This window comes from Ovis aries, chromosome 21, assembly GCF_016772045.2.
Source record: "Ovis aries strain OAR_USU_Benz2616 breed Rambouillet chromosome 21, ARS-UI_Ramb_v3.0, whole genome shotgun sequence".
Taxonomy (NCBI): domain Eukaryota; kingdom Metazoa; phylum Chordata; class Mammalia; order Artiodactyla; family Bovidae; genus Ovis; species Ovis aries.
The window spans coordinates 39,451,486-39,472,304 of record NC_056074.1 but is presented as its reverse complement, the minus strand read 5'-3'; the positions used below and the strand labels follow the sequence as shown (position 1 = coordinate 39,472,304).

The 20,819-nt window shown below is 48.2% G+C and overlaps 1 protein-coding gene and 1 long non-coding RNA gene across 11 annotated transcripts; one reads left to right on the top strand and one right to left on the bottom strand.

Annotated features, from left to right (window-relative positions):
• Positions 1-892: 892 nt before the first annotated feature.
• On the bottom strand, positions 893-5,070 carry LOC105604110 (uncharacterized). Its single transcript, XR_001023537.5, has 2 exons — positions 3,023-5,070; positions 893-1,206 (listed from the first exon to the last, which is right to left on the bottom strand). It is a non-coding gene; the product is annotated as an uncharacterized LOC105604110 (long non-coding RNA).
• On the top strand, positions 5,008-18,863 carry SF1 (splicing factor 1). 10 transcript variants are annotated; one of them, XM_027959736.2, is made up of 14 exons: positions 5,008-5,418; positions 7,119-7,247; positions 9,891-9,966; positions 12,990-13,142; positions 13,342-13,431; positions 13,973-14,156; positions 14,245-14,360; positions 14,460-14,567; positions 15,253-15,433; positions 15,690-15,963; positions 16,252-16,311; positions 16,427-16,606; positions 17,319-17,523; positions 17,956-18,863. In XM_027959736.2, the coding sequence occupies exons 1-14, from the start codon at positions 5,388-5,390 to the stop codon at positions 18,083-18,085; spliced, it is 1,917 nt and encodes a 638-aa protein (XP_027815537.1). In that variant the 5' UTR covers positions 5,008-5,387; the 3' UTR covers positions 18,086-18,863. The 10 variants fall into 10 exon arrangements, with proteins under 10 accessions (XP_027815537.1, XP_042093635.1, XP_042093636.1 ...); XM_042237701.1 differs by having other exon boundaries at positions 5,008-5,796; XM_042237702.1 differs by having other exon boundaries at positions 15,711-15,963; positions 17,319-18,863.
• Positions 18,864-20,819: the final 1,956 nt, after the last annotated feature.

Genomic DNA, 20,819 nt, shown 5'->3' with positions numbered 1-20,819 from the left:
ATCTTGCTATTATTTCTAATTTGTACCCAACTCACAAATTCCAATACCTATCAACCCCTTGTTCAAATTCATACCTTTAATAGGAAGATGTAAATGTACATGGTTTTCCAGGAAAAAATTATGAAAAGTACTTGGTGCATCGGGTGTGCTCACTCGCTGGTAGACAGTCCTAATCTGGGCTATGAAATCATGTGTGAGGCTCTCCAAAGGCTGGACATGGTGGGGGAAGGGCGGGTCAGAAACATCTGTGGATTTGCTCCCTCCAGGCTCAACTAGCTCCACAATACTACCTCTCAATCTTGCCAGGGGCTTGGAGTTTCTGAACTATCAAATTCGAATGAAACGATGGAAAACGCCAGGGATTCGTAGGGTGTCAAAACTTCTTTTTGGCCGCACTGCTTCATATGCAGGATCTTAGACCCCTGACTAGGAGTCAAATCCGTGCCCCTGCAGTGGAAATGCCCTGGGCCACCACAGAAGTCCTAAAACTTACTCTTTACATTCTGACACCAGTTCTCTTACACAACTGGCTGTTCCATAGTTCAGTTTAGACATGAACTACCCTGAGTGGGTGAAGATCCCACAGGCTAAGGGGTTCAACCACAAGACCTGCGCCTCCAGGCTACCCATACCTCTGACCTTCGCTACAAATTTGGTAGTTCCCACAGCCCACTTCAGGTTCAGTAAGTTGCTAGAATGACAAAGAACTCCGGAAAGTGCAGTATATATGACTGCTGCATTATTTTAAAGGCTACATTTAAATGAAGAGCTAGATAGAGATGCATTGGGCAGCAAGGTCTGGACAAGTCCTGAGGTCAGGAGCCTCACCCTGATGCGTGCAGTCAGGGTGCATCACTGTCCTGTTACATTGGTATGTTCACCAACCTGGAAGTTCTCCAAACTTCGTTTAGTTTTTATTGAGGCTTTATTACATAGGTGCGATTGAATAAATCACTGGTCACGTGATTGAGTGCAATCTCCAGCCTCTCCCCGCTGACACAGAGGTGGAGAGTAGGGCTGAAAATTGGTTGATTTTTCTGGTGACCAGCCACCATCCTGAAGCTCACTCAGGGACCTCAGAGCTGGCAGTGAGTCTCCTTGTTAGCATAAATCCAGCAACCGGTCCAAAGGGCCTCATTATGAATAATGAAAGACACTCCCAGCACTCAGGAAATCCCAAGGGTTTCTGAAGCTCTTTACCAGGATCTGGGGACAAAGACCAGATAGATGTGTTGCTGTTTTCATTACACTGCACCCTGGTTTAAAATCAGGAGGCATCTGTGTATAATTCTTGACCCCACAGCTCAAGAGATAGTCCATTAAAACCAACCACGTCCTCCGATCTCATTCAATCAGTGCAGTGCCCTGTACAGTAGCATTAATGTCCATATGCTCAGACGAAGAAGCTGAGATGCATAGACATTAAATGACTTCCCTAGTTGCCAGCTGGCGGGTGGCTGGCCTGGGTCTGTAGGACTCCAACTTGCCTCAAAACTGGGAAGTCTGTTCCATGGTCCTCAGCCAGAAAGCGGCATGGCCAACATTCTAATCCTGTTCTGCCAAATAGGAGTCTTGGACCGACAGACTACACTGGTAAGTTATGTGATGCTGGGGTAGTTACTTAACCTCACTGTGCCTGGGTTTTCTCATCTATAAGTAACAGATAATACCCATCTCTGAAGGTGGTTGTGAAGATGAAACTACAAGGGAAAGAAGTCAGAACATATCAGGGAGTAGCCAATGTCCAAACTCTTTTAACTATTCATCTGTCCTTAGAACACTTATAAAAATTGATCATATACTTGACCACAAACGAAACTGTGTTTTTTAATTAAAGATTAGAGATTTTAAGACCATATTCTGAAGAATCTAAAAAAATGTAAATTAGTAAAAGGACAACCAAAATATTTTAACTTGGTAATTTTTTTTAAAAACTCTCACAAAAATCCTAAAGGAAATGACTAGAAAGCAGCGACAGTCACTACCCCATGAGAGTCACAGCTGCAGCCTTTACCATTACTAGTACGGTAACAGCATTTGTAACAGTAATAGTACATTTTTATTTGTGTGTTAGTCTCTCTGTTTTGCTAGACCATGATTTTCTGGAAGCAGGGGCTGAATTTCATTCAGGGTCATATCTGTCAAGCTGTTTTACATCTAGTAGTTGCTCAAACATCGAATGATTCTTTTCTCCCCTCCTCCCTAGAATTTGTTGTACTTACTGATAATGTTTCCTTATTTTCAGATGATTTAAACATTTCTATTTTTCCTTTTATGCCCACAATATTAACTTCATTTTTATTAGTTACATTTGCTTAGTATAAAAAGTTAAACATCACATATAGAAATAGGAGAAAAAGTAAAAATTACCTGAGATCCCACTAACAGTGGAAATTTGGTGATTGTTCTGTCAATGCATTTTTTTTGTCTCGCAGCATGGCTTGTGAGATTTTAGTTCCCTGACCAGTGATCAAGCTTGGGCCCCTGGCAGTGGAACCGCCAAGTCCTAACCACTGGGCCATAGGGAACTCCCTCAATGCGTTTCTTTATACAGTTGTATAATGTTATGTAAATGTTTTTGAACTGTGGTGTTGGAGAAGACTCTTTAGAGTCCCTTGGACTGCAAGATCAAACTTGTCAATCCTAAAGGAAATCAGTCCTGAATATTCATTGAAGAACTGATGCTGAAGCTGAAGCTCCAATACTTTGGTCACCTGATGTGAAAAACTGACCCATTAGAAAAGACCATGATGCAGGGAAAGATTGAAGGCAGGAGGAGAAGGGGACAACAGAGGATGAGATAGTTGGATGGCATCGCCGGCTTGGACATGAGCTTGAGGAAGCTCTGGGCGTTGGGGATGGCCAGGGAAGCCTGGTGTGCTGCTTGGGGTCACAAACAGTCAGACACGACTAAGTGACTAAACTGAACTGAAATGGGATCACATCATACATTTTTTAAAAATACAAAAAATATTTTAAAAACATGCTGGTTCTTAAAATGTATTGGATAACTTCCAAGTACCTATTTCCCTCTTCAGCGTCTTCAGTGACTTGTGTATCCTCCGTGGCTTTCTCCATACTCATATAATCACACGCATAACACACGTATGGACTCTGTTTTACAAAAACAAGATCATGTAATAGCTATTTCTCTGCGTCTTTTCTTATTCAATAACAATACAGCAGGGAAGTCCCTCCTTGTCAAGGCTGCCTACTAATCCAGGTTATGGGTAATCTACTTCATTTAACCAATCACATATTGATGGTAGTTTTCTGTTTCCAGGTTTCTGCAGTTACAAACAAGACCGCAGAAAATGCAATAGAAGACTTTGAACACATTACATTAAGTAGTCACATGCCTTGCTTAGGGGCAGATTCCCAGGAGTGGGATCACCACATTGAACATGTTTTTTATTTTTCCCTGAAAGAGGTACAAATTTTTTTAAGCCACACCATGCAGGATTTTAGTTCCCCAACCAGTGCCCCCATGCATTGGGAGTGCAAAGTCTTACCCACTGGACTACCAAGGAAGTTTTGAGAGGTATAATTTTAATAGATAATAGAATGCTTTTCAAAAAAGCATTCAAAGTAGTAACTTAGCTTTTTTTTTTCCTGATTGTTGAAGACGTCTCATATCACTTTTAATTTGCATTCATTCTTAGGAGATTGGTACTTTTCATATTTTTGGCTATTTGGATCTGCTCTTCTCAGGCTTGTCTATTCAGTCTTTGCTCATTTTCTGTTGTTTTTCTCTTTTATTTTTTTAAGACTTATTTCCATATTACAGATATTAGCTCTTTATCATATGTATGGCAAGTATACTTGCCTAATGTATTACTGTTGACTTTTATCATAGTTTCCTTTGGTAACTAACTTTTGTTGTTTCCTGTCTTCATAAAGTCTCTACCCCTAGATGACTCCGACAATCTCCTAAATTGTACTGTGTCTGTTCTATTGTTTAAATTTAGGACTCTATAGGGCTCAGGGGTTAAAGCTCTGCCTGCAATGCGGGAGACCTGGGTTCGATCTCTGGGTCGGGAAGATCCCCTGGAGAAGGAAATGGCAACCCACTCCAGTACTCTTGCCTGGAGAATCCCACGGACAGAGGAGCTTGGTGGGCTACAGTCCACGGGGTCGCAAAGAGCCGGACACGACTGAGCGACTTCACTTCACTTTATACCATTTACTAGCTAAATCTTTTCCTTACTGAATTGAAATGCCATTTTTTTGGTTAGACTCTATCCTATTGTACTGTCTTTCCTACAACAATACCACATTGTTTCATTAGTGTGTCTTTTCTATTGTATTATTCGGAAAGGCAAGCTCCTCAACCTAGTTTACAAATTTCCCCACTATTTTCAGTTATTTTATTTGACTTAAAAGATGATCTAATCAATCTTAACTTCGCTGGGATTCTAATGAAAACGCACGGTATTTTTGATAACTTCATATTGCCTTCCACTTAAGATATGTGTACCTCCATGGGCTCGGTACCGTTTTTAATCCTTCTTCCTCCCACTTTTTATTTTTTTCAAAAACAGGAAGTCCTCGTTTACCTGTGTTGTCGACGGATCCGGTTTACCGGTCCGCGCCAGCCCCTCCCCCACCCCTCGGTTCCGGGTTACCATGGGACTCGAGGATTGACGTCACCAAGGGCTTCCGCGCCGGACCCGAGGGTCAACGCTGAAGCCAGGGACAGAGACACGGTTTTGCCCCATCTATGCATGCCCGCTCCTGTCCCGCTCCTCCCCGACCCCAATTCTTGTTCCGCCAAGGCTTTCCCGCCGCGACCTCTAGCTTAAACCCAGCGAAATTACTCCCCGGGGAAAAGGAGCAAAGGAAAAAAAAAAAAAAAAAGAACCAGCGACAGCCAATCCCAGGACATTACAACGCAATGGAGATTGATTGACTACACCAACCCAGCCAATGGGAGAGCTCTTGGCCCCATACGTCACAGAGTTTGCCCCACCCTATCCCTCCTTTCTGGACTCCGAGCTCCGTTCGCGCAGTAACAAATGAAGTGCGCGCTGCGACACCTCCCAGCTCTTCAGGCTCGGCCGCCATTTCCTCGCCTGGCCTAACGGTCCGGCCAATCCCAGCGCGCATCGAGAAAAGCTAAGGCTCCACCAATCGGAGGCCGCCGATTCCGACCCTTTGCCTCCGCTCGGCCCAATCCAGGCCCCGGCCCCGTCGCCCCCGATCCGCCCCCGCGGCGCTCTCTCTCCTCCCTCTTTGTGCGTCTCGCGCCGCCGCCGCCGCCCCGCCGCGTGAGAGAACGGGTTCCGCGCGCTCCGCGGCAGCGCAGTCGGGTCCCCTCCCCCCAGAAGATTCGCGAAGAAGAAGCCGCCGCCGAAAAGGAGCCGCCGGTGCCGGTCCCTGGGGGCGCCATGGCGACCGGAGCGAACGCTACGCCGCTGGGTAAGCTGGGCCCCCCAGGCCTCCCTCCCCTCCCTGGCCCCAAAGGGGGCTTCGAGCCGGGACCACCGACTGCCCCCGGGCCTGGGGCGGGGCTGCTGGTGTCCGGGCCGCTGCCGCCCCCGCCCGTGGGCTCGGTGGGGGCCCTGACCGCGGCCTTCCCCTTTGCGGCGCTACCGCCGCCGCCGCCGCCGCCGCCGCCGCCCCCCCCGCCTCCCCAGCAGCCGCCGCCGCCACCGCCCCCCTCCTCGGGCTCCTCGTACTCGCCGCCGCAGCCGCCCCCTCCGCCGCCGCTCTACCAGCGCGTGTCGCCACCACAGCCACCGCCACCCCAGCCGCCGCGTCAGGACCAGCAGCCGGGCCCGACCGGCGGCGGAGGAGGTGAGTCGGGCCGAGAGAGCGCGCGAGGCGCTGCGCGGATGGGCCCGGCCGGCTGAGGGCCGCGCGGCGGCGGCGACGGCGGCTGCACGCGGCAGGGGCGCGCGCGCGCACGGGGAGGCCCGGGCGGCGGAGCCACGGGGCGCGCGGCCTGGTTCTCGGGCCTCGAGTGCGCACGCGCCTCAGGGGTGGGGGCCCGGCGGGAGGAAGTTTGTTGCGCGCAGGCGCAGTTTGGCGGCCGGGCTTTGTGGCTGTCCTAAAAGCCGGGATTGGGGGGACCCCTTGTTGCTCTCTGCCCCTGGTGTTCAGGAGCGGGTGTGGATAGGGGATCGAGTGGGTGGTTGGGGTGCCTCATGTGCAAGTCCGGAGGGCGGAAAGGGTCGACTGATGACGTGGAGCGTCCTCTTCCTGGTTGTAGTGGAGTCCTAAAGGAAGAAAGTACCAAGAGAAGCTCCTTAAAACTTCTTTAATAAGACAGGGCTTTCACTTCAGAACCAGAATGGATGAAAGTCTTCAGGGGGTGTTTGGGTCCGATTTTTTTGTGGCCCTTTTTGGAGAAGGATGTTCCGTTCGTTTCCATATCTCACTGTATCTACCTAGGAAGTATGACACGCCTCCTCTTGAGGCTTTTCCGCTGGGTCTTGCTCCTGAGAAGGCGCCTTTGTGTATCAAACGCCAGGAAGTTTCTGCTTGTGTACTGGGGAAGAAAGATTTGGCTCTTGTTGTATAGCTTGTTCTTTGTTGAACTTGATACATTTTTTAGACCCTAAGTGTCCACCTGGCCAGGAAAATGCTGACCTTAGCCAAACCTCTGAGGAGAAAAGTGATTTTGCTGAAAAATCCAGGTTTTTCAGTTGATAACCATAAGTTTAGTTGCGTTTTGTCTCAGGTGACTGGTGGGGAGGTGGGAGGAGCCAGAAGTTAACAATATTGCTTTATACCCTTGAATATTCAGTCTGCTCTTATGTCCTGGGGCTGTTAAGAGGTTTATGGACACCATGTGGTATACTATTATCTCAATACTTTTTTATTTCACTACTTGAAACTTTATGCACTGAGATTTCTTGTTTACATATTTCACAACATTTCTGTGGACAAAAATCATAAATGTGCCATGTTAACTTTTCAGACCCAGGTCCCCTTCTAGTGGCCATGTCTTTTGACTTCCCAGGTTTGTCTTCCATTCTTTGCTGTTTCTTTTTAGGTCAAGTTCTCAGTTTCACGGTCTGCTGAGGTTGTGTGTAGTATAATAAGTATCCTAAACTGCTTGTTGGTAGTTACTCTGCTGGTTTATCTTTGCATCTGACGAACCTTATCTCTTTTAGACTTCCCCAGTAAGAAGCGGAAGAGGAGCCGCTGGAATCAAGACACAATGGAACAGAAGACGGTGATTCCAGGAATGCCTACAGTCATCCCCCCTGGACTTACTCGGGAACAAGAAAGAGCTTATATAGGTAAATACACGTTCTGCACTCAAATGCATTTTCAGATCGTTACTGAACATTTTATTTGTTGAAAGTTTGGGACTTTACAGTTTTCTCTTTGAGAGGAGCTATGGTCAGATGACTTTGATGTAATCCATAAGTTTTTGCTCTGTGAGTCCTGCATTTGTAGCTCCTTGTTTTGGTCTGTTGGTAACAGCAGTGTTCTCCATGAGTGCCAGAAGGGTAGAGGGGCCTGCTTAGGAATGAGAATAGTTCCCAGCCCAGCACCCCACCCCACCCTTTTCAGCTGCTGTTCATTACCAATTGATGAGGTGAGTGTTACATGCCTCTCTGGACTTGGCCCCAGTGGAGAACACTGCAGGTATTGTAAACCAAGTACCTTTTTCACAGCCTGGCCTTTCACCATAATTTCATATTCCTCCTTTCCCTAAAATGTGGTCTTTTATTTTTTTATAGGTACTTTGTGAAAGGGGAAAAAACTCAGTTTAATCAAAAAGTGGTTCTGAAAGTGTGTTTACCCCCTTTTACCATTTTGTTGAATTTAACCTTTCCTTCAGCATCTTTTCTGGTTTGGTCTTTGGAGAGCTGTCTTAAAATGAGGGCTCTTGTGTTTACTCCTAAGGAACTCTGCAGGGAAAGGGGTACTGCTTGGATCTGGAATAATGAGGTGGTTAGGATAAAAGATCTTAACTGTTGGGGAATTTTGAGAATTATGAATGTCCACAGTAGAAATGAAACTGACTTCAAAATTACCTTTTTTAAAAAAAATAAAAGGTTTTTAATGCAAGTTTTACATTTATTTGTGTACCTGTACAGCTGTCTCAAAAAAGTTTACTTGATACACATTTCCTACTAACCAAATAAACATTCGAGTAAATTAGGGCAGAAGCCTCCTAGACCCATGAGGTCCTCTAGGCCATTATTGTTCTTGAGGGTCTTCATCTCTTTTCTAGACTGCTGAGAATTTTGAGTTGTTGAAATTGTCTTATCTCCTTTTTACAATACTAATAATTCTTCTTTCCCTACTGTTGAGTCTATTTCCACCCATCCTTTTATGTCTTGTATTTGACTAGTCTGGGTCTTGATAACCTTATGAAAATGTCCCTAGTGGAGTGATAGCCCAAGAACACAAGCAGATGTAGAAAATGAGAAAAACAGCTTCATTCTTTACATTTCCAGCTCTCTTCCTTTGGAGGAAGTTACTGCTCTGGGTCCTAAGAGCGTTTAAACGTATAACCAAAGCCTGAGCTAGTGTAGGTCTCTTCTCCAAGGAAGATGGCAACCTTTAGATTCAGATGCTGGTGGTCTCCTCAGATCAGAGCCCACATCCCTGCTGTCCAGTTATGAGTACTGCCTACCTCCATGAAGGTGACTTTCTCGTTGAGCAGTTGAGCCTAACACCTGACTGCCAAGTCAGAACTTTTCTCGCATAAAACAACTTGGGGGCCCACATATGTCTTCGTGCTCTTTTATCTCTCTTACACAGGATGTCCCCAATATACTCTTCTGATATTAATGTACATTTTCATTTCTTCTGAGTTGGAGTGGATGTGGGATATAGCCCTGTGGGGTGTATTTAAAATTAGAAGGGTGTCTGGGGCTAGACATGTGTTAATTCTTGGAGTCAACTCAACTTGAACCCAACCCATTAAGACTTGCCCTTGTTAGAGATACCTGCTTAGGACACTCAGATGCTACAAAGGTAAGAAACAGGTGGTCATTCAGCATGTGAAGAATCTGGCTTCACATTTCCCATTATCTTCAGAAAATCAGCTGGGTAACACTTCCCTGGAGTCACTGAACTTTTGTGAAACCCTCATCTCTCTTTTTCATATACAGCCTCATTTGGTCATTTGTCAAGGTCTGAGGGCCCCACATAACTCCTTGACCCACACTTTTCATTCTCTGCACCCCTACTTTTATTCCCCATGTAAGGAGCGAGTCTAAACTTTCTGCCTTGTTAACTGGTGTATTAAGGTATACTGATTGTCATAAAATTTGAATGAAAACAACAGGTATTGGGAGATCCTTACTAGTACGGATCTGGTTTTACAGAAAGAATATGCACAAACTTATATATGAGACTGTTGAATTGGTTATTAAATGTTTCATTTAAGGAATTTTAATCCTGGTAACAGTGAAAATGATCTTTGCTTAACTGGTGTTTTTCCTTGTCCCATGTTAATTGAATCTCATTTTGGGTTATGTTTAAGTTTTGATGAAGGAAAAATAAAATCTAAGAGTCTTACACTCAAGAATGTAATTTGGTGGGAACAGGGTATTCGTGTAACATACATGGTTCAGTTCTGGGTGCCAGTTGCATAGCAGGCCTTGGTGAGAGGAAGAGGCAAAACGCCTCCTAATAATTGTTTTCATGTTAGCCTTAGTGAACAGTCTATACTGCTAACCCCTCTTCCAACAAACTGTTTGCTTCCTTAAGTGATAACCATTTTGAAGTGAAAGATACTTAGAGATGTAAGTGGACTCCTGCCAGTAGATGGTTGGGAGTTTTTGCCTCAATGTGTTCACTGATCAGTCGTCCCTTTCAAAGTCTCCGAGTTCTTCATGCTTGTTGTTGAGATTTGAGATGTTTTTTGGTAACATTGTCTTTTTTCCATCCTTTTTTTTCTTTCCTAACCTGGTTTCTTCCAGTGCAACTGCAGATAGAAGACCTGACTCGTAAACTGCGCACAGGAGACCTGGGCATCCCCCCTAACCCTGAGGACAGGTTGGGAAACAGTTTTAACCAGCTGACAGTAACGCTTTTACCTTTTTCTCAATACGTTTTACTGGTGGCAACATGTTGTGTCAGTTCAATAAAATCCTAGTAAGAAGACTGGTACTGTGACCATTCTGGGAACTAGAGTGTAAATTAGCAGTATATACGGTCAGTCATCAGTTAGCAGATTGGAATGAAGTTTAATTACTAGCAGAATCAAAAGTTACAGGAAAACGGACAACTGGTTTTCAATTGAAAAACATGTAGATTTTAACCCGATTTACCCACTAGTAGGGACAGTGAGGCGGCCCATTAACCAGCAATTTCAGTCCTTCCTGTGGCTGAAAGCCCAGGTGTAGCGTGTTCTTCACAGGTACTACACAATGTAGGGAATAAGAATATTTTTGAGCATTACTGAATTTGAGCAGGCCAGAAACTCAGTCTGGTCAGCTTATGCTGCAGTCTCCTGCTCATGGTTTTGAAATAGACAAGATTCTAACCAACTTCCTTCATTGCTGCCAGTTAATTGTCAGCCTTGGCCATTGCCTGGGGTGTTGGGAGGGGCCAGAATATTTTCACCTGTTTTGGGAAGGCAAGCAACCAACCTATTACTTTTTTTTTTTTTTTTTTTAAGGGAGTGTGGTCCTCAAACAGCTGTGGTCATGTCATTTCAGTTTGTAATTTCTCACCTCTAAAAAAGTAAAAAGTCTATAAAGTTTGAGGGAAATGAACTTTTTTAACAAGAATTTTATTGGCAGGCCAATATTTGAACAGCTAAAATCTGGTCCATTTACTAGAAAGGCAATGTGCCTCCTCAGTGAAGTTTCTCTTAGTGCATGCAGCATAGTTGAAGACACTTTGCTTTAAAAAGTAGTGTTTTTGGCTTGCTACCCATTTTAATAACTTGTTAAATAAGGAAGATGATGTAATGGTTTTTGAAGCCACTCACTTAAATAAGCACCTTTCTGGTGTCCTGTGTCAGGAAGCAAAGTAATATATATTGATACTTTTCATTTGAGTTAATTAAATTTTTATTTTTTCACCTGTAAATTTTGGTTGGAGGGTTGTTATGTTTTATATTTTGACTTTTTTTTTTTTTAAGATTTGCTTTATAGATTATAGACCACAACTGTTTAGTGCCTTTTTGGCCCTTTTTCCTTTAATAATATGTCCACAGGTTACCAGGCAGTTCCTCAAAAAGTTGAATTTTTAACCAACCTTTGTTTCCTGGAGAATTTGGATTAGAAATTAGATGACCTCTAATACTATTCTTACTCAAAGTGAAGAAGTTGGGCCAGTCTGACCTCTAGAATATTGGTTTTTGCCTTTCATTTCCACAATTTGGAAAGAGGTTGCACTGTTGTGGGGCCTTTAAATGACCAATTTGGTACTGGTAAAGCTTCTTTTGGTGATTAGCCAGAAGTGCTTAATTCTAGACAGCTATGAATGAGGTGGGAATTAGAAATGTCAAGCATGTTAGAAATAAAATCAGAGGAGAGTTTTTTTTTTTCCTCACTTGAATTCAGTTTGAAAGAGGCCCTAATTAATGCCTGATGGTTTTGCTTTGAAAGAGCCCAGGTTTGAGGGAAATGCATGAGTTTCTCACTTAAGGTTATTTCTTAAGAAGGTGTATTCTCAGTATGAAGCCACTTAATGCCATTTTGATGTTGCACAGTTAAAAATGTTTTAAAATCTTCTGTAGATTTAAATGTATAAGATGGTAGTCTAATGAGCTGGGGTATGTTTGTCTTTGTTCACTATTACTGGATTGTGCTAACAGTTTATACAGATGCTAGAAACGGAGGTGTCATTTAGCCGTCATTAGCCATGAACAAACCTGACCTTTTATTCCATCGTGTGTGTAACGTGGTATGACATGGTTCCCTTTAGGCTGAAGACAGTGGGAGCAGCCGAGTTCAGTCCTTGCTCTCCAACTAGGCAAGGTTCTCTCAACTAAACAAAGGGTATAGGAATCTTGACTACTTTCAGGATGTTTTTAAAATAACCTGATCCACATGGTCTCTTCCCTTCTTGCAGCTGCTACTAAATTTTCATTCAGAATATCAAGCTATGGTCCTTTTTGTAATCTTAACTCAGAATTCTAGGGGTGTAACTTCTCTTTTTTTTTATTACCGCAAAATCCAGCTGTGGTAAACTGATCATTTTATCATTGCTATTTTTTACTTGTAGCAACAGCATTTTACTCCTTTAAAAAAAAGAGAGAGAAAATCTGCTTTCTGGACTTGTAAACTCTGGTGGAGAATCATAGGTTTTCCCCTTGCTGTTTGCAGGTTCAGACCCTAGACAAATACTTGACCAAATCTGCATTTGCAGCCTCTCAGAGAAGCTGCTTTAGCAATTTAACGGTTTTCTCTACCCAGACTCCCTAACCTCGAACAGCCAGAAAACAGGTTGACTCCTGGGCCTTGGACACAGCCAGCCAGGCCATTGAAGGAAAAGCAGAGACGAAGCCTTGAACCATCTCTCTCCATTGTGGGGGCCAAGTAGCTGCAGTAGCCTTGAGTCCCAGCTGTATTGGGTTAAAGAGCTCATACTTAACTATGTGGTAGGGGTACAGCCTCTCTTCCTGTTATGGCATGAGCTCTGCAAGAGTCATTTAACGTTTTACCTAAACTTGGGGTTTCCGTGGTTCATAAAGTTGTAATATGTTTTTTTTTTCCCAAACAAAAGAAAATTCATATTTGGCAAGACGACTCCAGAGGATGATACAGTCCTTGCCATTTACAGTCTAGAGATTTTCCCTTAGAAGGACAGACTTTTTTTCCTCTCATCACTTTGAGAACAAAACCACTTTTTTCCTTTCTCACACACACCCCAGTCCCCCGATGCTAAGCAAGTTTCCACCTCCCTATTCCACACGATTTTGAATAGCACACGTTATGGTCGGTTCCTCCGAAGAGTGTTGTGTTAGGGTCTTGAGAGGCAGAGGGGCTGGGGAAGACTTATTTTAGCCCGTGTGGGAATGAGAGGAAAGTGAAGGCAGAGGGGTGACGGTGGTCTGTTTCCCACAGGTCCCCTTCCCCTGAGCCCATCTACAATAGTGAGGGGAAGAGGCTTAACACTCGCGAGTTCCGCACCCGCAAGAAACTTGAGGAGGAACGGCATAATCTCATCACGGAAATGGTTGCCCTCAACCCTGATTTCAAGCCTCCTGCAGATTACAAGTAAGCCAGGGGACTGGGTGGTCCGGGATAAAGACCCCAACCGATTAGGTGTGGTGTACTAGAGCATTGTGGATACTAACCTCTCACTCCTTACCTCTGTCACCCATAACAACATGTGGTACAGAAGGTTCTAGAAGAGCTATTGATTATCTGTGTCACGTCAGAAGTGTGCAGAGTCTATGAGTCTTTTCTTTCTTAGACCTCCAGCAACACGTGTGAGTGATAAAGTCATGATCCCACAAGATGAGTATCCAGAAATCAATTTTGTGGGGCTGCTGATTGGGCCAAGGTGAGTACCTGCTGTTCTATGGAATACAGAATTCCCAAGGACCTGGGAGGAGCTCCCTGGGTGGCTTGGTGTTAAAGAATCTGCCTGCTAATGCAACAGACATGGTTCGATCCCTGGGTTGGGAAGATCCCCTGAAGGAGGAAATGGCAATGCACTCCAGTGTTCTTGCTCGGAAAATCCCATGGACAGAGGAGCCTGGTGGGCTACATGGGGGTCACAAGAGTCAGATGAGACTTAGTAACTGAGCAAGCATGCAAAGACCTAGGAGATGTGTCTGTCTTGTGCCTTTCTTGGTACCATCTTCCTGCTTTTGGTAGGATGTTCACTTTGGCTGGGTGAGTGCCTTTCGGTGAGAAAATTTTCCATTTCACGGCAGAGAAGTCAGATCTTGAGGATTGCTGTCTGTGACCTTAACTTAAAGATCGTGGAGCTGTTGGTGGGAAAATCCCATTCTGTACACTCACGGTTTCCTATCACTGCCCAGTGAGCCACTCTCAATTTCCATGTTGGGTAGTAAAGCCATCTTTTCTGCCTCTTACAGAGGGAACACCTTGAAGAACATAGAGAAGGAGTGTAATGCCAAGATCATGATCCGGGGGAAAGGTTCTGTGAAAGAAGGAAAAGTTGGGCGCAAAGATGGCCAGATGCTGCCGGGAGAAGATGAGCCACTTCACGCCCTGGTCACTGCCAATACCATGGAGAATGTGAAGAAAGCAGTAGAACAGGTGAGGGAGTCAGGAAGGAAGCCTCCAACCAGAAACCTAGGTGGCAGTCCCAGGACTTGCATAACTGTGCCCGTTGCGTCTCTACCAGATAAGAAACATTCTGAAGCAGGGTATCGAGACTCCTGAGGACCAGAATGACCTACGGAAGATGCAACTTCGAGAGTTGGCTCGCTTGAATGGGACCCTTCGGGAAGATGATAACAGGTATGTATAATTGGTTTAGAGGGACATGCACAAAAACCAGAACCTACAGAAGAAGGGTGCTTGGCCACAGCCCTTGAGGTGACCTTTTTCTCTTAACAGGATCTTAAGACCCTGGCAGAGCTCTGAGACCCGCAGCATTACCAATACCACAGTGTGTACCAAGTGTGGAGGGGCTGGCCACATTGCTTCCGATTGCAAGTTCCAAAGGTGAGGGTTTCCTGGTAGCTTCTGGTGTATAGAACAGTTCGTGTTAACCTGCAGACCCAAGAGCTTCCTTTCAGTGAGTTTGGTCTGTTAACAGTGTGATGCAAAGCCCAGGAAAACAGTTGATGGCAAACATCCCTACTTTATTATCTTTATTATCTTGAGCCCAGGGAACCTGAAAACTTCCCTTCTAGGTATAGGTGTTTTCACTGTGGCTCATTGCTAACTGCTGTTTGTTGCTTATGGTTGGTATTATAAGACAGCTTGTAGTTTTGACCAGTTGCAATTTAGCATTTGATAGCAATGTTTTTCTACTTCAAGTGATAAATATAAAAAGCCTTGTTAAGAAAGTGTTGGCAGCTGCTCTGGTCTTGCATAGATTTTCCTTTCCTCATACCTGCAATGTGGAAATTGATGGAACTAGTTTTGGGAAAATCTGGAGTTTTCCTGGCTTCCTTTTTCCTCTGTTCTTGCCCAAGGGTCTCTGCTGTGGCAGAGGTCCATGTGCTTTTCCCAGATGCAGAGCTGGGCACAGAGCTGAAGAGCTGATGGGACTGTTTCAAGGAAGGGGTGTTAGAAAGGGTGACTGAATTCCTCTGAACTTTGTGTAAATTCTTCAAAGTAAAGGTTTCCATATTAATGAGTCTTCCCCACCCCTTTTCTCTTTGTGTGCCTACCTCACCTTTAGGCCTGGTGACCCCCAGTCAGCTCAGGATAAAGCACGGATGGATAAAGAATACTTGTCCCTCATGGCTGAACTGGGGGAGGCACCTGTGCCCGCATCTGTGGGCTCCACCTCTGGGCCTGCCACCACACCACTGGCCAGTGCACCTCGGCCTGCTGCTCCCGCCAACAACCCACCTCCACCGGTGAGTTTCAGGGGGTGGTTCTCACAGCCTGGCCCCCTCTTCTCTTCCTGAGAGATGGGAGTATGTGGCCAGGCACTTGGGGTAGGACAGTGGACATGGCCGGCAACATTGTTCTTTCGGGCCGTCAGGAATGTTCGGGGACCTCTCAGTTTGGGGAGGTCTTGGCCTTGCGTCCTGGTCCTGTGGCATAGCCGAAAGAACAGTGTTGCCGCCAAAGGGAGCAGGCAGGGACACTGGCGGGAATGCTCTCACGTAGTCTCTCATGTCCACTACCCAGAGCCGCCCACCCTGGATGAATTCCGGCCCGTCGGAGAGTCGACCCTACCATGGCATGCACGGAGGTGGCCCTGGTGGGCCCGGAGGTGGTCCCCACAGCTTCCCACACCCGCTGCCCAGCCTCACAGGCGGGCATGGTGGACATCCCATGCAGCACAACCCTAATGGACCCCCGCCCCCCTGGATGCAGCCCCCACCACCACCGATGAACCAGGGCCCCCACCCACCTGGGCACCATGGCCCTCCTCCAATGGGTAAGTAAGTGTCAGACCAGAAACCTTGGGGCTTTGGGGTAAGCAGGGCTTTACATGGCGGGGAGCAGGTCTCAGAGGGGTTGAGTGTCGGTGCTGAGTCTCTCGCTGAGGCTTGGTCTCCAGGTCAGGAGAATCTCCCTTCTGGTTCAGGAAGGGATTTCTATGTGGGGTATACACAGGCCTGCCTCGTAGAGGTAGCATTCAGAACTGCTCTTGTGCTGGTGGGGGTGTATCTTCCCCGGTCAGTTCCAATGTCCTGCTAAGTCCCTGCTCTTTCCTTCCATCAAGATCAGTACCTGGGAAGTACGCCTGTGGGCTCTGGGGTCTATCGCCTGCATCAAGGAAAAGGTAACAGCCTGGTTGGTGCTTCCTGAGGGGTGCTGTCTGCCTAGGCTGGGGAGGCAGTGGGACCCCTGTGGCGAACCCGTCTCCTCTCCTGAGGCCTCACTCTGCCTCTCCGCAGGTATGATGCCGCCGCCACCTATGGGCATGATGCCGCCGCCGCCGCCGCCTCCCAGTGGGCAGCCTCCGCCCCCTCCCTCTGGTCCTCTTCCCCCATGGCAGCAGCAGCAGCAGCAGCCTCCGCCACCCCCTCCGCCCAGCAGCAGTATGGCTTCCAGTACCCCCTTGCCATGGCAGCAAAGTGAGTGGAGTATTTTGGGCTGGTGGGGGTGGGTGGTATTGGGAGGGTGGGGCTGAGAGGAATGAGAGACCCTCCCAGCTCAGACAGGCAGGCAGACACCTTGGGATGAGACTCTGGTCTCTGCTGTGGGGTAAACAGAAAGGGCCTTGTGGCCCCTGGGGGTCTGGGGGAGGAGAGCTGATGTCTGGCGAGGCTGTGTCTGGAGAGAGGTTTGTGGGGGCTGGAGGGGAGCCCGCCATCGTAGGCTGGGAGCCGCTGGCTGGCCCACGCCTGCGCCTTAGGCCCAGGGTTGGGGAGGGTGCATGCATGCTCTGGAGAGGGATGTGACTGGGGCCTGAGAGACTGCAGGGATGGAACCGGGGAGTAGCTGTGGCCTTGAGGTTGAATGTGCCGTTCGGTGGTGGCGGCGGATGGGCGGAGGGATGTCAGAGCCGGTTCTTGTGTCTGGTACCTTCCCCTCAGCCCTTCCAGGGGCATTGGTGACAAAAGGGCTTACTCCGCTAAGCCTAGAGACCTTGAGGCTGACCCCAGGGTAGTCCTGCCCACCCCTCCACCCCCATCGCCAGGACCACCCCGCCCGCCCGCCCCCCACCACCGTACCGCATGCCAAGCAAGGAGCAGGCATCCCTTGCCCCCCCATCCCAAGGCAGCAGCCGCAGAGAGCCGCGGTGTGCCCCCGCGCGTGTGACCTTGGGCTTCTTTACCACCCCAGATACGACGACTACCACCACGAGCGCTGGCACAGGGTCCATCCCGCCATGGCAACAGCAGCAGGCGGCTGCCGCAGCTTCTCCAGGAGCCCCTCAGATGCAAGGCAACCCCACTATGGTGCCCCTGCCCCCAGGGGTCCAGCCGCCTCTGCCGCCCGGGGCCCCTCCCCCTCCGCCGCCTCCGCCGCCTGGTTCCGCCGGCATGATGTATGCCCCGCCCCCTCCTCCTCCGCCTCCCATGGACCCTTCTAACTTTGTCACCATGATGGGCATGGGGGTGGCGGGCATGCCACCCTTTGGGATGCCTCCAGCTCCCCCACCGCCTCCACCACAGAACTAGACTTGGTTTTTTAAGAAAATATATATTATATATAGAGAGAATTGGTCTCGTTTAAACACACGCCGAACCTCACCGTATGGAGCCAGACATTGGGACGCACGCATGTGGGTGTGTGCACGCGTGTGTGTGTGCGCACGCACCGGGCTGGGCCAAGCGACTGAGGACTCGCTTGGGAACGGGCAGGTGGTAATGGGGCGCCAGCTTGGGCTCTCCTGGCGCCCCGTAGCATCGAGTGTCTTCTTTGTCTTCTTTCTCTCCTCACCCAAATCCCTTTGCCTCTCCCCACACTGGGCCGCCAGGATCCCTCCCCGCGGCGGCGATGGCCCGAGCCATGAGAGTGAGGACTTTCCGCGCCCATTGGTGACCCTTCCAGGCAGACAGCCTCAGCAGCGCCCCTGGTGGACAGGATGGTTCGGCAAAGCAGCCTGAGTTATTTTTATGGACGGAATCGGAACACGCTGGCTCCATATTGTGAAATTTTTATTAATTTTTCTTTTTTCTTGTTAGTCCTTCTCTCTGCCTTTCTTCAGACTCCGTCCAAGGAGATGCTCTCCCCGGTCTTCTGCTGCAATTAGATTCCTTTCCCTTTTCTCATTCCTGGTTCTTCTTTAAGGAGAGAGGAGCAAGTGGTTTTTAGGCAAAGAATTTGGGCCATCAGTGTGGCGGGGTGGGGTGGGTGTCTTCTTTGGTTACAAGATTTTCAAACTGCCATATTTTTTTCAAGCTGAGATACTTTTTTTCCCCTTAATTTTAAGTGTGGGGTTTTGTCTCTGCCACCCTCGTGGGGTAGCGGGTCAGTCTCCAGGTTCAGGGTCCATAGCCATCCTGGCACTCCTGCCCGCGGGAGGTGGAGCCACGTAAGCTGCCTGGGGCTTGTCTGCAGCCTGCAGAGCCCTTTCAGCGCTTCCTGAGCTGCCTCAGATTCCATTTGTTCCTCTCCTTCCTGGAAGGCTACCTTTTAAAATTTATTTTAATCCCAAACGTCTGAATGTTCTGCAGTGTTGAGGGGTTTGAGCCCCTTGCTTTCTTCGTTCTGCTTCCTTCCTTTCCTCCCCTCTTCATGGAGTGATTATGTTGACAATAATGTATGATGCGCGTTCTCTTCACTGGTTTATCAGCAGACATTTCTCTGGGCTTTTTGGTGTATGATTCAACACTGCGTTAAAGGGGGGTGTTCCATTGAATAAAAGAGCAGTGTGGTTTTCTGGGTCTGTTGTTTTTCTTTTCTCTCACACTTCTGCCACTGTCGGTGCCACCACCAGGTACCGAAGCTGTGTTCAGCATCTGGCCCCACTGTCCCTTTCCCAGGGGAGCCTCTGGAACCTTCATTTAAGGAAGTCCGCCGCCCCAACCCTTGGTTCCCATTCTCCCTCCCTGTGCAGGTCTGCTGGGGAAGCTGGTGTGTGGGTGGCCCCAGCTTCTGCTAGTTTACTGATTAATGGCTGAAGACCAGGTTCCCCCTTCCTGGTCTTTGTCCTTTTGAAGGCCTTCCCCTGGGGCTCGGACCCCCACATTCGATGAGCTCCAGTTGTGATTCGTGCCTGGAAGCTGCCACCTGACTGAGGCCCTGGGCCTGGGGAGGCCTCAGCACGAAAGGTCAAGCCAACTAATCCTGCCTGTCAGGCTCCAAGCTGCTAAAATTAAAACCGCCAAGTGGCCTTTTCTCTCTCTGCTGGTGACTCGCAGCCTGCCACCATGGCAGGCTTTGGGGAGAGGTGGGGGCAGGAGAAGGGGCCCCACTTTATGCTTTGTAAGCACTTCATAGAGGGTCTCAGGCTGTTTTGTTCTCTGTCTGGGCTAATGGACAGGCCCGTTGTGGCACCAGGAAAACCCAGTTTGGGACTTCCGGGGTAGTGAGTGAGGCCCTTGATCAGCAGCTTCTGCTGATTTACGGCAGTTCTTGGACCTGCATGGGACCCCACACTTCCCACCACCTTCCCTTTGGGCAGGCTGAGGGTCAGCAAGCTTTGCAGCCCACAGCACCAGGCCAGTGGGGACAACACTGGACTGGGTTCTTCTGCAGCTTGGAGATGGAGCAGGCCCTTGGTGTCTGAGCCCTGTCCAGCTTGGTTGGGCTGCTTTGCTGTAGGCCTGCAGGGGTTAATGGAGCCTGAGAAGCTGGACCTATTCACTAGATCTCCCCAAGCAAGCCCTAAAGGTCCCTTGACTGAAAGACAGGGGAGATCTTTCCTCTTTGTCCTTAGCTGACAGAACGGGGGCAGGGCCTGGGGCCTGGCAACCCTCTTTGACCTTGGCTTCACCTCGTTGCTTCCCCCACAAGCTCGGTTTCCCTGGTGGGCTCATTGGGCGGTTAATTAGCTCTTTGAAGCTCTGGAAGAGGCAAAGTGGCGCTATGTGGCTTTTAGAAATAAAATCAGTAAATGACTTAACCATAGCCCAGCTATCTCTTCTGTCTCTCTCCCCTGGGGCCAGCTCCATTCCTGAGCTCGCTCCCGCTCTGCTCCCAGCAGTGAGCTTTTGTTTAGGTTTTGGTGAGTAACAAAGTGGCTGGCTGGGGCATGGTCTTGGCCCTTTCTCCAAAGCAGCAAGCACCTGCCTTTGTGATGGAACCAGAGGGGTGAAGAGGGCTTTCCCAGCCGCCTTGGGCCCCTGGGGGAGGGCAGAGCCCTCTGCTTGACCCTGTTCTGGTTCTGCTGCTGCAGCAGTGTCTTCCCTGCCCCCTCAGAGCCAGGTTGGTGGAAGGAATGTCCGTTGGGAAAGGTCACTGTTAGGGCTCTGTTACTGAGACCCTGCCAAGTGCTCTGGAGAAACCCAAGATTGGTCCCAGGAAGGAGACAGGATTTCTGGTTGGAAATCTAGTCGGACATAAACAACCTCTTGAGTTAGTTGATGTATCTGTTTAGAAACCACTGGACATAAACAACATAGAGTTAGTTCAGAGTTCGGGCTGGGAAATTGTGTTTCAGGGTTCTTTAAAGGGAACTTCGCTGGTCCAGTGGCTTAAGACTGTGTGCCCAATGAAGGGGTCAGGGAAATAAGATCTGACATACTGCAACAAAAGCTCTTGTGTGCAGCAACTAAGACCCAGCACAGGCCAAATAAGTAAATGAAGTATTAAGGCTTCCCTGGGGGCTCGGTGCTGAATGCCTGCCAATGCAGGAGACATAGGTTTCATCCCTGATCTGGAAAGATCCCGCAACTA

Coding starts and splice junctions, on each gene's coding strand:
- SF1 (XM_042237700.1), top strand. CDS start 5,388: ATGGCGACCGGAGCGAACGCTACGCCGCTGGGTAAGCTGGGCCCCCCA. Junction 7,248..9,890: donor ACAAGAAAGAGCTTATATAG/GTAAATACACGT, acceptor GGTTTCTTCCAG/TGCAACTGCAGATAGAAGAC. Junction 9,967..12,989: donor CCCCCTAACCCTGAGGACAG/GTTGGGAAACAG, acceptor TGTTTCCCACAG/GTCCCCTTCCCCTGAGCCCA.